This window comes from Zalophus californianus, chromosome 3 (genome assembly GCF_009762305.2).
Source record: "Zalophus californianus isolate mZalCal1 chromosome 3, mZalCal1.pri.v2, whole genome shotgun sequence".
In the NCBI taxonomy this organism is placed as follows: Eukaryota; Metazoa; Chordata; class Mammalia; order Carnivora; family Otariidae; genus Zalophus; species Zalophus californianus.
Window position 1 is genome coordinate 161,058,812 of NC_045597.1, and position 12,202 is coordinate 161,071,013.

The following is a 12,202-nucleotide window of genomic DNA, read 5'->3' on the forward strand; positions in this document are numbered from 1 at the left end:
AGTCCTGGTATAATGGTTGGAGGGAATGAACTGAGCAGATGATTTTTTTTTTTGAGCAGATAATATTTTAAAAAATGATTAATGTTGTTAACTTCTTGACGGCATTGTTATATCATTGATGACTACGAATCGCAAAGGTTGGCTACTGTTTTTAAAAATAGGGAATTAGGGGTGCCTAGGTGGCTAAGTTGGTTAAACATCTGCCTTCTGCTCAGGTCATGATCCCAGGGTCCTGGGATGGAGCCACACTGCGGTGAGGTGGGCTCCCTGCTTGGCAGGGAGTCTGCTTCTCCCTCTCCCTCTGCCACTCCCCCCTGCTTGTGCGTGTGCTCTCTCTCTCAAATAAATAAATAATAGTAAAAAAATAAATAAAAATAGGGAATTGAACATTTGATTTCTCGTTGGTTCTTTTTCAGATAAGTCTTATGAATTTGGATAACATCTCATTTATTCTTCTCTTACTTATTTTATACCTTTTAGTGGGTATGAATATTTTATAGGTTGATTTATAATAACTACTAACAAAATTGTGACTTTTAGTCAATAGAATAAGTACTTGACTTCCTTCCGTGGAAACTAGTGCTTAGGGTAAAGTATTGTTAGCCTGTGAATAAAGTATAAATTTAGGGTCTCTGGAATGCGTAAAATTGTTATTAAGCTTTCAGGTTAAAAAAAAATAGTCTGAGTGCCAGTTTTTCTACTTTCATTGAGCAGTCATTTAGTAAATTCCATTTTTCCAGTTATTCATAATGGCTGTATTTAAGTGAGGTTTGGATGAATGGGCATGGGATTGGCATAGACACACCAATAGTGATTAGCAAGTTTACATAAGGTAAAATGTCTATTTTTATTAAGAACTCACCATTTAGCCTGATTGTGGGAAGGCCAGTGTGAAAGATATAAATGAATGGTCTACTTTAAAATAAAATATTTTAAATTTTTGAAAAATGAAATGAAATTTAAAATAAATTTGATTTTGTTACTTTCAGACCCTAAAATGCTTACTAATATTTTCATTGATGGGGAACTCTGGATGTCTAGGAAATTGTGCTTACTCTAATCATCTGTTTTGTCTTTTTGTTTTTGACAGCAAAAACTATTTAATGTCCCTTATACCCCTTTTTGCTTTGACTGCCAGGAAACTCAGGGACAAGGTCACAGTCTGCTAAAGTCTGTTCAGGCCTTTCTGGCCTGCATATTTGCTTTGTCTTCTCTATCCTTCCACCCCATTTCGACTTTCTAACTTAGTGGTTTTTTAAACTAATTTTCCCCCCTCATCTCATATAAAAATTTTCTTGTATTCAGTGTTGCTATTTAAGATGCCTCAAATCTACTGTGGACTGGAATTGTACATAAATAAATAAAATAGCTTCAGTGTTCCTTTCACTAAATATAGCTCAATAAATATATAAATACACTTGTACACAAATACATAGTAATAGGTAGCAACTTACAGTGGGGTTCTGTTTCCAATTATTTTTTTTTGCTAAGATTAACTTTTAACCTTAAATATGCTCTAATAGAAATAGACAAGGTACTGTCTCAGAACACAATAGTTTATTTAACAAAAAATATAGCCATGAAATTTTATTTATTTATATTTATTGCTATGAAGCTTTAGAATAGAATAGGCAGCAGCTGCCATTTGCACCTTAAATTTTGAAAAAGAATAGGTTGAGTTTCAATGGAAGCAATTAAGAATACATTTATGGCATCCCCTCCCATTGCGCCCACCCAGGTCCAGCCCTGGGACCAAGAACTTTCCCTAGATTTTCTATCCCACTTCCTTCCTTCCACTGATACCATCAGGAACTCCTGTGATGATTGCTGACCTGAAGCAGTATATTGAGAGTAAGGGGCCCCTAGCACTTCCACGGGCTCAGGGTCTGAAGCCTTGATCAAAACTTGACAAGGCAAGGGGGCAGGTCCAATGAGCATTCCTGATGAAGTTGTGGAAAGGACCCAGGACTCTGGGAGGATGGGTGCAGAGATGTCTGCTTATGAGGGGTTTTAAAGTAGGAGACAACTGGGAGAAAAGGTGTGGAGTAGTTCTGATACCCTGCAGAAGGTCTCTTGTCAAGACCCATATTTGTTTAAACCTACCTGGTTGGTGTCACTTCAAGTGGGAGTTAACCCTGTGACACCAGTTTTTCTAGTCCATTTAGCTGCTTAGTCATTGGGTTTTTTCTTCTTCCTCCCACCAAGGTTATATGCCATTTATTTATTAACTCTCTCCTTGTGATTTTCTTCTTACCATATTTGACGTCTCAAAAATTCCGATAAAGCCTGTGGGATTTTTGGGAGATGATTTGTTTCTGGTTTCATTTCCTTTAAAATGTTTCTCTTTATCTGTCTTGGTTTTTCAATCAGTTGCTTTGTCTACCTTCTATAGACTTAACAATGTAAATTTAATCTGCTAGGTTAGAGAGACCAGCAAGCAAGGAAGAGCCTCTACCTTGAATTTGAGACATAAGTTACTTTGATAAGAGGATTTAAAAAATGCCCTTTTAAGCACAGAACTCCATTGGAAAGGACTTTGAAAGAAATGAAGAAAACCATCAGAAATGAAGACAGCAGCCTCATGGCCTTTTATTGACCAGAGTGGAGTTTTATTACTGTAGTGTTTTGGAAGGACACTGTGCAGGATGTCTACGGAGGTCATTCATCAGGTTGAAGAGGCACTTGATGAAGACGAGAAGAAAATGCTTCTTTTTTTGTGCCGGGATGTGGCTGCAGATGTTGCTCCGCTTAATGTCAGGGACCTTCTGGATATTTTAAGTGAGAGAGGAATGCTGTCTGCCATGGGCTTGGCCGAGCTGCTCTACAGAGTGAGGCGGTTTGACTTGCTCAAGCGGATCTTCAAGATGGACAGAAAGGCAGTGGAGGCCCACCTGCTCAGGAACCCTCGCCTTATTTCGGACTATAGGTAATTCATCAGCAATTCCCAAGGCTGAACCTGGTGCGAGGGAGGGAGGTGGTCTAGGCTTATGAACAACAGAGATGAGGACAGTAAGAAAAAGCAGTGATGTTACCTTCTTTACCCATACGTTCAACTGCCTTATGATGTTACTTCATTTCTTTGAAGTCTTTGAATTCTTAGAACATGTTTGTTTAAGTAATTGGGTAGAAGATCATAAAGAAAGTGGAAGGGCTGGGTAGCATAATGGGTAGAATGATCAAGATAAGAATGACTAAGAGCTAGTAATTCTTGCCATCCTCTGACTGTGAGGTCTGCGGTGGTCTTTCCTGGCTTATTTTCTGTGATGTCAGACTGGCAGATTCTGAGAAAGGAGATAGCAAGTCTGACAGTGGTCTTCCTGACCTTTGTAGAGCTCTGTGGTCCCTCCTGAGTCCTCTTTAGTCTTTCCCCTGCTGAGGAGGTTAGTGAGATGGGCTCCCTTTCTGTGAGTTCCAGTGAGATCCTTGCCCCCAGAGGCTCGATGGGCCAGGGGTGCAGAATGAACATCCCATCGATTAACCAGCTGTAGGCCCCCTTCAGTTCAGAGAGGAATGGCCCCTGGCGTCCCCTTTAGTTCAGACCGTCTTTGAGTTTTTCCTTCCTCCTGCTTACATACCACTCTCTTGGAGGTTCAGGGGAGCACAGCAGCCCCAAGAAAGGCTGCGTTTCTGGAGAAAGGAAGATACCTTGTAACCTTAAATTAATGGTTCCTTTTTCTCCAGACCACCAGCCTTAAGTTATATCAGTGATGCATGATTTGGAGAAGATGTGTATTATCAAGAACTATATTAAGGAGCGTTGAAAGAGGCATAGACCTTGGAAAGTGCCTGAAACTTGAGGTCTAGAGGCCTGTTTCAAGTCCCAGAACTATCCGTTACAGGCCACAAAGCTTAGGCAGCCACTAACATTGCTTGGGACTTCCTTTTCTTACTTGTAAAGCTAAAAATAGTGAAACCTGATTTCACAAGTTTGTTGGTGTAATTGTAATAATTTAGTATGTGGAGTGCTTTTAAAACTGTGAAGCCATCTACAAATGCAGGGGTTCATCATTATTGTAGTTATTCTCGATCATTTTCCACCTCTTCAACTATCATGTAATGCCAGTAATGTTCTTAAATGTTCAGAGGCAGTGGGTTTCAGTGAATATGTTAGGGCACTCTCCATTTCCTGTCTCCTTGCTATGGTGAGTGTAGACAGTACCTCAGAGCCTCTGGGCAGAGAGGCTGGGCAGTGGGATGCTAGATTCATCGATGTATCTGTTCAGTGGCCTTTCTTTTGGGTCAACATATACCAGGTGGTTGGTAAGTGCTAGAGCAAAATGAACGAAGCATCTTCTGTCCTCAAGAATTTGAGAGCCTAATTGGGAAAACAGCCTTCTAAGCAGTGATGACAGTGACCAGGCAATAATGCCAACCACAGGGTGTCCTGGGAGCCCAGATAAAGTGTGATGGTGGCACCCACTGGAGCAGAGGTGACTGAATCAGGAAGAGCTTTCTAGACAAAGACATCTATGGTCACAGTCCCCAGTCCCCAGGCTTTAGATGCCTTTCACCCTTTGAGTTCAAGAGTTGGCCAGGACATCCCAGGTATAACTTTGCTTTAGAAGCTTGTGACTCTAAAAGTATGGTCCCTGGGTCTGCAGCGTCAGCATCCCCTGGGAACTTGTAAAGCAGAGAAGACAAGATCACTTCAAATTCTATTTCTGTCTTCCATCTGAGTCATATATGTTCTTCACTTATTTCATCATAACATCTGGGGGAAGTAGGGGATTCTTCAGGGAAGTTTTTATTCTCTGAGTTGTTTTTAGAGCAGTTAGTTGGAAAGAAAGGTACTGTTTCCTATTGAAAGTAGGGGAAGGATGAATTTCCTTTTTGAGTTCCCTTAAGATATCTTCCTGAGGCGGCCTAGGCTTTCTGTTTTATGGGGGTGTGTATCAAATGGGGGCCTGAACTAGCCTTTTAACCAATTATTGGCATAGCAGAGGCATAGGCTCTTGTTTTTTTCACTAGGATGGTATCTGAATTTACTAAAAATAACTTGCCTGTTTACAGGGTGCTGATGACAGAGATTGGTGGTAATTTGGAAAAATCTGATCTGTCCTCATTATTTTTCCTCATGAGGGATTATACTGGTCGAAAAAAGGTAGCCAAGGATAAGGTGAGTTTTCTTTTTCTTGGTTCATATTCCCAAGAGCCTATCAGAAGGTGGAGGGTGCTCTCTAGGGTGTGAAGAGAGGGCTGTGGAGCCTTGAATAGGGAGGCCCAAGCTGGGGGTGAAGATAGGAAGTGAGAAGAGAAAGGTCTGTTTCTTAATAACATTGATAAGAAGAGATTGGTTTCTCAGTTGAGAGGAAATAGGGTGGCCCTGGGTATTTCTCTCATCCTTGTATTTTATTCTTATTTCTGTAAAAGTCAGAGGCCTGATTTAGGTATCAGTTTCTCTCCCCCATTTGACAGACCATCTGGGAGGGTTTGGAAGTCCCTTCTGCTCACACTGAGGGCAGACAGGTGGGAAGTACGGGTCCACTCCCAACGGCATCTATTTTCCCCTCAGCTAGCTCAAGGCCAGTGTGAAGTCATTAGGCTCCATGTGGAGATGAGGTGGGGGAAGGTACTTGTGACTCATGTATCCAGGGAATGGCAAAAACAGAGATTCAAGGTTGGAAGCTAGGTAGCAGTCAAGATCTCAGGGATGTTGTAATTGCTGGCAAAGTATTTAAATTCCTCCTGGCCCCGTGTGATACTGCTGGCCTAAGGACGGGCCAGGAAAGCCTCAGGTCTCTAGATTATGACAATATGTTCTTAAAGGACCTGCCCTTGAGGACTCTGGTAAGGTGTTGCTTGAGAATTTCCTCTTGTTCTTTAATCATTGGAGTTTGGTTCCTGAAATCTAGGCAGATAGGGTGACTGGATGCCCCCCCCAACCATCAAATGCATCAAATGGGAAGGAAAATGAAAAAATAGAACTTCTATTTGGTGCCCCCAAATCAACTTATCTGCCAGTCATTTATATCAATTTCATGATGATGATTATTTAAAAAAAATAAAAAATAGAGCCTCAGTAATCAAATGTTAAACCGAAGGGAAATAAAACACAAAGCAAAGCCTATTTCTGAAATGTAGTTCTTTCCTAATCTCTTTGGTCCAGGGCAAGTGAGTAGCAATATACCCTAACTTTTAAATTTTACCCCCTCAGACCTCCTGAGTCAGAATGAGTTGGAATGTCCAGCATTGACTAAAATATTTTAGGAACTTCAAAATGACATCATTGGGATTTTTCTAATAGAAACTTGCCCCCAGCTATCTTCTCTCTTCCCTTTTTAGGAAAGCCCTTAGAGTTTTTCAGTATAATTTCAGCTGGGCCTTTTGGAAAAATGGTACTTTTTTTTTTTTTTATATTGTTAGTCACCATACAGTACATCATTAGTTTTTCATCTAGTGTTCCATGATGCATTGTTTGTGTATAACACCCAGTGCTCCATGCAGAACGTGCCCTCCTTAATACCCACACCGGGCTACCCCATCCCCCCACCCCCCTCCCCTCTAGAACCCTCAGTTTGATTTCCAGAGTCCATAGTCTCATGGTTCATCTCCCCCTCCGATTCCCCCCCTTCATTTTTCCCTTCCTTCTCCTAATGTCCTCCATGCTCTTCCTTATGTTCCACAAATAAGTGAAACCATATGATAATTGACTTTCTCTGCTTGACTTATTTCACTTAGGGTAATCTCCACTCCCATCCATGTTGATACAAAACTTGGGCATTCATCCTTTCTGATGGCTGAGTAATAGTCCATTATATATATGGATTGTGGTACTTCTTGATGACATAAAATGGCCCATGTGTCTATCCCCAACCTAGGTACAGGTTGTCCACCAAAAGACTTAACCACCTCTTTCTCAATAAAATCCAGGAGTGTAATTTGCTCCTGGCCTTGGAGGGACTATAAACCAGAGAGGTCTGGTTTAGGATCACTGAAGATCATGGAAGGGGCTCCCCTTGTCACATTTTCTTGCGGTTACAAATCACACAGCCTGAGGTTTGCATTTGGGGCTTAAGAGTCAGCCTTACTGACATTTTTTTCTTGTTGGTTGCTCTCTCAGGGTTTCCTAGATCTTGTGATCGAATTAGAGAAACTTAATCTGATTGCTCCAGATCAATTGGAATTACTAGAAAAATGCCTGAAGAACATCCACAGAGTAGACCTGAAGACAAAAATCCAGAAATACAAGCAATTGGGTAAGTAGGCCTCTCTGCGGCCTAAGGAAAGTACCCTGTGTATCCTAGGTTCAGTTGGTAAAGACTCATTTGTTGGATGAGTGGAGGAAACAGAACCTGAGTGTCAACAGCCCCCATGAGCCTGTGGTTAGAGATCACATCCCTTTCCATCTTTCATATCCCACATCTGCTGACTTCATCACCCCATACCCATGATCACAGAACTTCAGCCCTCTGCAAAACGCTGCGAAGAAGTTCTTAACATTCCAGCCTTCAGGAAATCGTCTGCACCCCCATTTTCTGCACAGGCTGGCTGCATTGTGGACATGCAGGGCTTTTGAGTGCATGCTGAGCCCTACTGTCTTGCTCCAGTCTTGGGCCTGACCCCCATCCAACTCTGGGTGGCATCCTGTCACTGGGATCCCCTAGCTGCCCTGTGTGTCCTGAGTTTCACAAAACCTCCTCATGGGAAAGGGTACCTTTGCTCCCTCCATAAAGGGAACCAGACTCACAGTGGCCTTCTGTTTCATGCCACCCTTCCCCCATTGTCTTTTAGACTCAGCCTCAGCATGGGCTCTGTTAGCAGTCCACTGCCTCCACAGCCTAAAGGGCATAACTGAGACCCAGGGATCTACAGACCCCCCCTCCCCCCAGATGACCAATAAAAGATCAAGGGTCAGTGTAGCATTTTTAGTCCTTTCTTAATGACAGTGGGAGAATCATCTGAGCTGATATTTTGAATTTAGTAAGGTAGTTAGGTAGAGTTTAGGGTATTTTGGAAGATGGATGATTGACTCTGAACTGAGCCATTGTTGACTATTCATTTGATAATAACTTGTAAATCTTGGGTCAATACCTTTCTTCTGCTTACAGCTCAAGGAGCTGGGACAAGTTATACAAATGCACTCCAGGCATCATTCCCAAATTTGAGTCTTAAGGATCCTTCATGTAACTTAAGGGTGAGTCTGGAGCAAATGTACAGAATTCCAGAAACGGTTTCAGAACTTTGATAAAAATATACATATTCTCACAGCATGTACTTCATTTAATGTCTGAAAAAAATGTGATAGAAATGTGCATTTGAAAAAATATGTATACCTTCTTATGATTACAAAGCTAACCTGTGTTCATTGAGAGAATTTGGAAAATACAGAGAAATATAAAAGATGGAAAATGAATCACTTCTATCCTACTATCTAAAGATAAACACTGTTAATATCTTGGCAAATTTCCTTCTAGTCTTTTTTCTATGCATGTTTATGTATCTACACATACAACTGAACATTTTTTTCATTGTTCTTTTGTTCTTTAGAAAATTTAGCTTTTTAAATATAAATAAGTAGGACATACTCATGAACAAAAATTTCAAGATGTACTAAAAGAATTTTTAAAGTACGTTTTTGCGTACCTTGGTTCCTTTCCCCACAGGCAGCTGTTGTTAACCATTTTCTTCTGTAAATATCCAGAGATAGCCTATGCACATATCATATTTCACTTTTGTTTTTTTCTTTTTGTGCGAATGGTAGAACACTGTGCCCATTGTCCTGAGCTGAGAATTCTTGGAAATTGTTCCATATGAATCATTTGGGACCACCTCTATTTAGTCATTGTTTTTAATGCATGCATATGGTTCTACTTTCTGGATGTATCACATTGTGTATAGCCCTTTCTTGTGCGTGTACATTTAGATCATTTCCAGTCTTTTGTTACTACAGTGATTCAAAATAAATATCCTTATATTTACCTCTCTGTGCATTTTGTTATTGAGTTTATTTTAACGATTTCAGAAGTGTTTTTGTTATTGAATTATATTACTGAGTGAGTGATTTGTGACCATAAATATCACATTGTCATTTCTGGTTGTTGTGTTATTAAATGGTGCAAAGTATTACCATAGTTGTTCTCGGTTAGTTTTTGTTTTGTTTTGTTTTGTTTTTTTAAACATCACAAATACGATTTTTTTATTTGTCACCATTAAATGTCTGACTTTTAAACAGATTCTTGGACTGGTGGCTCATATCCATCAGCTTGTTCAACTTTAGCACCGGTCTCATCCCCAGTAGCTTTTCCAGAACTACTACCTTCACCATGAAGCTCCATGAGCTTTCCCAATTCAAACTTGGGCTTCTTCAGCATTTTTACTTTTCTAACGAAGACATCATGAAGTGGATAAATAGACTGACAAGCCTTTTCTATATCTTTTCCGATGCTGTCTGGAATCAATTTATTGACCACTTCATTCAAGTCATTTGTTTGCACCTCTCGGGTCATGATTTCCATCATCTTTTTCCGAATTTGACCGACCTGTTGGTGCTGAGCATAAGAGGTCTTCCGAATCTGGTTGTTGCGTTTTTTAGTAAAACCAGCACAAAATAGATGAAGCAAATAACCATCGGTAGTCTTGACATCAACATGAGCTTCGATCATGGTCGGCCATTTTTTGACCATGGAGCACATTTTGTCACGGGTAAGATCCATGCCATGGAAATTAGTCAGGCAGTTTTTGCCCTGAACATCCTCAGTAATTAGCTTGAATTTTCTAAATGCAACTTCATTATTCCGCAAATCAGCAAGGCTCACTTCAAAAACCCGACGCTTGAGGCCATCAGATGCGATTTTGGTTCCTTGAGTTCTTGTGACTAATGTTTTTCCAATATTTCTTATATTGAACATAGCTGGTGCTTTCACATCATACCAATCTTTCTTAGAAAATGGATCAACCACTTTCTTCTTGGCTCCCTTTTTGCCGCCTTTCGTAAGGCGCTTGTTCTTGCCGACTGCCATGGCGCTGCCTGTTCTCGGTTAGTTTTTTATCTCGAGAAGTTAATCCTAGTATAATATCCTCATCCACATAAAGATATGTGGAATTTGTAGTCAGGCCTTAGGTCACAGTGCAATTTCATGGTTAAATTATAAAAGCTTTCATAAACATGTGTGAGGAAAACATTAACTACCCCTGTAGTAGAAATAGTTTTATGAAGAATGTGAGCTGTGAGAGATAACCCTGAGCAATAGAATTTCAGAGCTAAAATGGGTATTAGGGATTATATTATCCACCCCCCTCATTGAACAAATAAGGAAATTTAGGCCTGAAGTACATCAGGTGATTGCCCACCTCTACGGAACACCAGAACTGGGCCCAGTCCACACTCCTTGTACACCATGGTATATTTAATAAGCTACATACCAGTCATGCCATGGCTTATCTGTCATTTTTTTAAAGAATCAAAGATACTTCCTTTTTTCCTTCTGAATCTCTGTGATACTAGGTCATGAAACAAAATTGACTTAGGATTCAGATCCAGATTTTCTGAGCTTTTCCTACTATTGTATATCTAATGTAAATTATACTGTCACTCTTGGTTAAAAGCTTGCCATATTTTTACTATTGTCTTTCTATTTTGTTGATGAAAGTAATTATATTCACTGTCTATGAGGCTATTGGGAACCCATGTGCTCTGTATTTAAATTTCTCCTTTAATTTGCTGTATTGATCTATGGCCCTGATCATTAATTTGTTTAGTAAGCAGACACTGTGTCATATGGATTCAGCGAATTTCTCATAAAATTAGGAGGTAAATACCTGGATGTTAACTCATGCAAGAGTGCAAAGTGCTTTAAAAATTATAGTGACATTAAATGACACACGACACAACATATTATAGAATAAAAAAGTTGTGTCACTCTGCAATACAATGCTTTTTAAAATCTAGCTTTGATTTGATGTTATGTTTCTTTAATAGCTATGTAAATGTGAATGCACATCCATGTGGGGTTCCAAATTCTGTATAGTATTGTCAGCCTCTGGCTAAGTCACTTACGATTAGTGATAAAAACATGTAAGTTACATGTTTTTCTTTAATTTAGACACAAAGACTTAGCTACAGACACAGCTTAATGAAGAGTAACTTCTCTCTTTTGGCTAGGATAGCCTCAGAGGAGGACTGTCATTTGAAAGCTGAACCTATCAGATGGTTGGCAGTATGTGGTATATGTACCTTACAAAGGACCTGTCATCTGAGAAGAGAAAGGGTCGGTTCAATCTTTCATTCTCTGATTAATTTCATTCTAGCCCTCAGAATTGGTAGCCGATTTTTCTTTTTCTTCTTCTTCTTTTTTTTTTTTTGGTAGCTGATATTTAAGAACCAAGCCCACATGTGGCTTATGTGCAGCTAGGCATTATAGAAACACAATAACTAGACGTTATAGAAAAACAATAATATGCTAGCACTGTGCTAAGTGCTTTGTGTACATTTACTCTTCACAAAAAATTATTAAGATACTACTATTATTATCCTCATTTTGAAGATAAAGAAACAGACATGGAGGTTAAACAACTTGCTCAAGTTTACACACTTAGTGGCAGAATCAGGATTCATAGCCAGGTTTGTCTGGGTTAGAACTCCCCACTTTTTTTTTTTATTTTTGAGTATATTTGCCACAGAAATGTTACCTTAGTTTCAGGTGTACAACATAGTGGTTTGACAAGTTTATACATTATGTTATGTTTACCACAAGTGTAGCTACAACCATCTGTCACCATACAAGTTAATATCATTGACTATATTCCTTATGCTGTGCCTTTTATTCCTGTGACTTATTCACTCCATAACTGGAAGCCTTCAACCATTTTGCCCATCCTCCCACGCGCCTCCCCTCTGGCAACCATCAGTTTGTTCTCTGTATTTATAGGTCTGATTCTGCTTTTTGTTTGTTTATTCAATTTTTTTTTTTAAGATTCCACATCTGAGTGGTATTTGTCTTTCTCAGTCTGACTTATTTCACTTAGCATAATACTTTCTAGGTCCGCCCATGTTGTCACAAATGGCACAGTCTCATCCTTTTTTGTGGCTGCATAATATTCCATTACAGATCTATAATAGTCCATATATATAATATTCCAATATTTATAATATGTTACATATGTATGGTATATATACGTATGTTATCCATATCTGTTCTTTATTGACAGGCACTTAGGTTGCTTCCATATCTTGGCTTTTGTAAATAATTCTACAATAAACATG

At 39.6% G+C, this 12,202-nt stretch overlaps 2 protein-coding genes across 8 annotated transcripts in view; one reads left to right on the top strand and one right to left on the bottom strand.

Moving 5' to 3' along the window:
• The window catches only part of CFLAR (CASP8 and FADD like apoptosis regulator), a 50,441-nt gene that overhangs the window by 21,955 nt on the left and 16,284 nt on the right, over positions 1 to 12,202 (top strand). For all 7 annotated transcript variants that reach the window (XM_027590789.2, XM_027590793.2, XM_027590791.2 and 4 more), the window contains exons 2-5: positions 2,421 to 2,926; positions 5,011 to 5,116; positions 7,061 to 7,196; positions 8,049 to 8,134. In XM_027590789.2, the coding sequence (XP_027446590.1) occupies positions 2,646 to 2,926; positions 5,011 to 5,116; positions 7,061 to 7,196; positions 8,049 to 8,134 (609 nt within the window). In that variant the 5' untranslated portion in view covers positions 2,421 to 2,645. The remainder of the gene's footprint in view (positions 1 to 2,420; positions 2,927 to 5,010; positions 5,117 to 7,060; positions 7,197 to 8,048; positions 8,135 to 12,202) is intronic.
• LOC113920562 (40S ribosomal protein S3a-like) lies at positions 9,087 to 9,978 on the bottom strand. The gene has a single exon (XM_035726789.1). It carries the CDS (start codon positions 9,957 to 9,959, stop codon positions 9,165 to 9,167), a length of 795 nt encoding a protein of 264 aa, XP_035582682.1. The 5' UTR covers positions 9,960 to 9,978; the 3' UTR covers positions 9,087 to 9,164.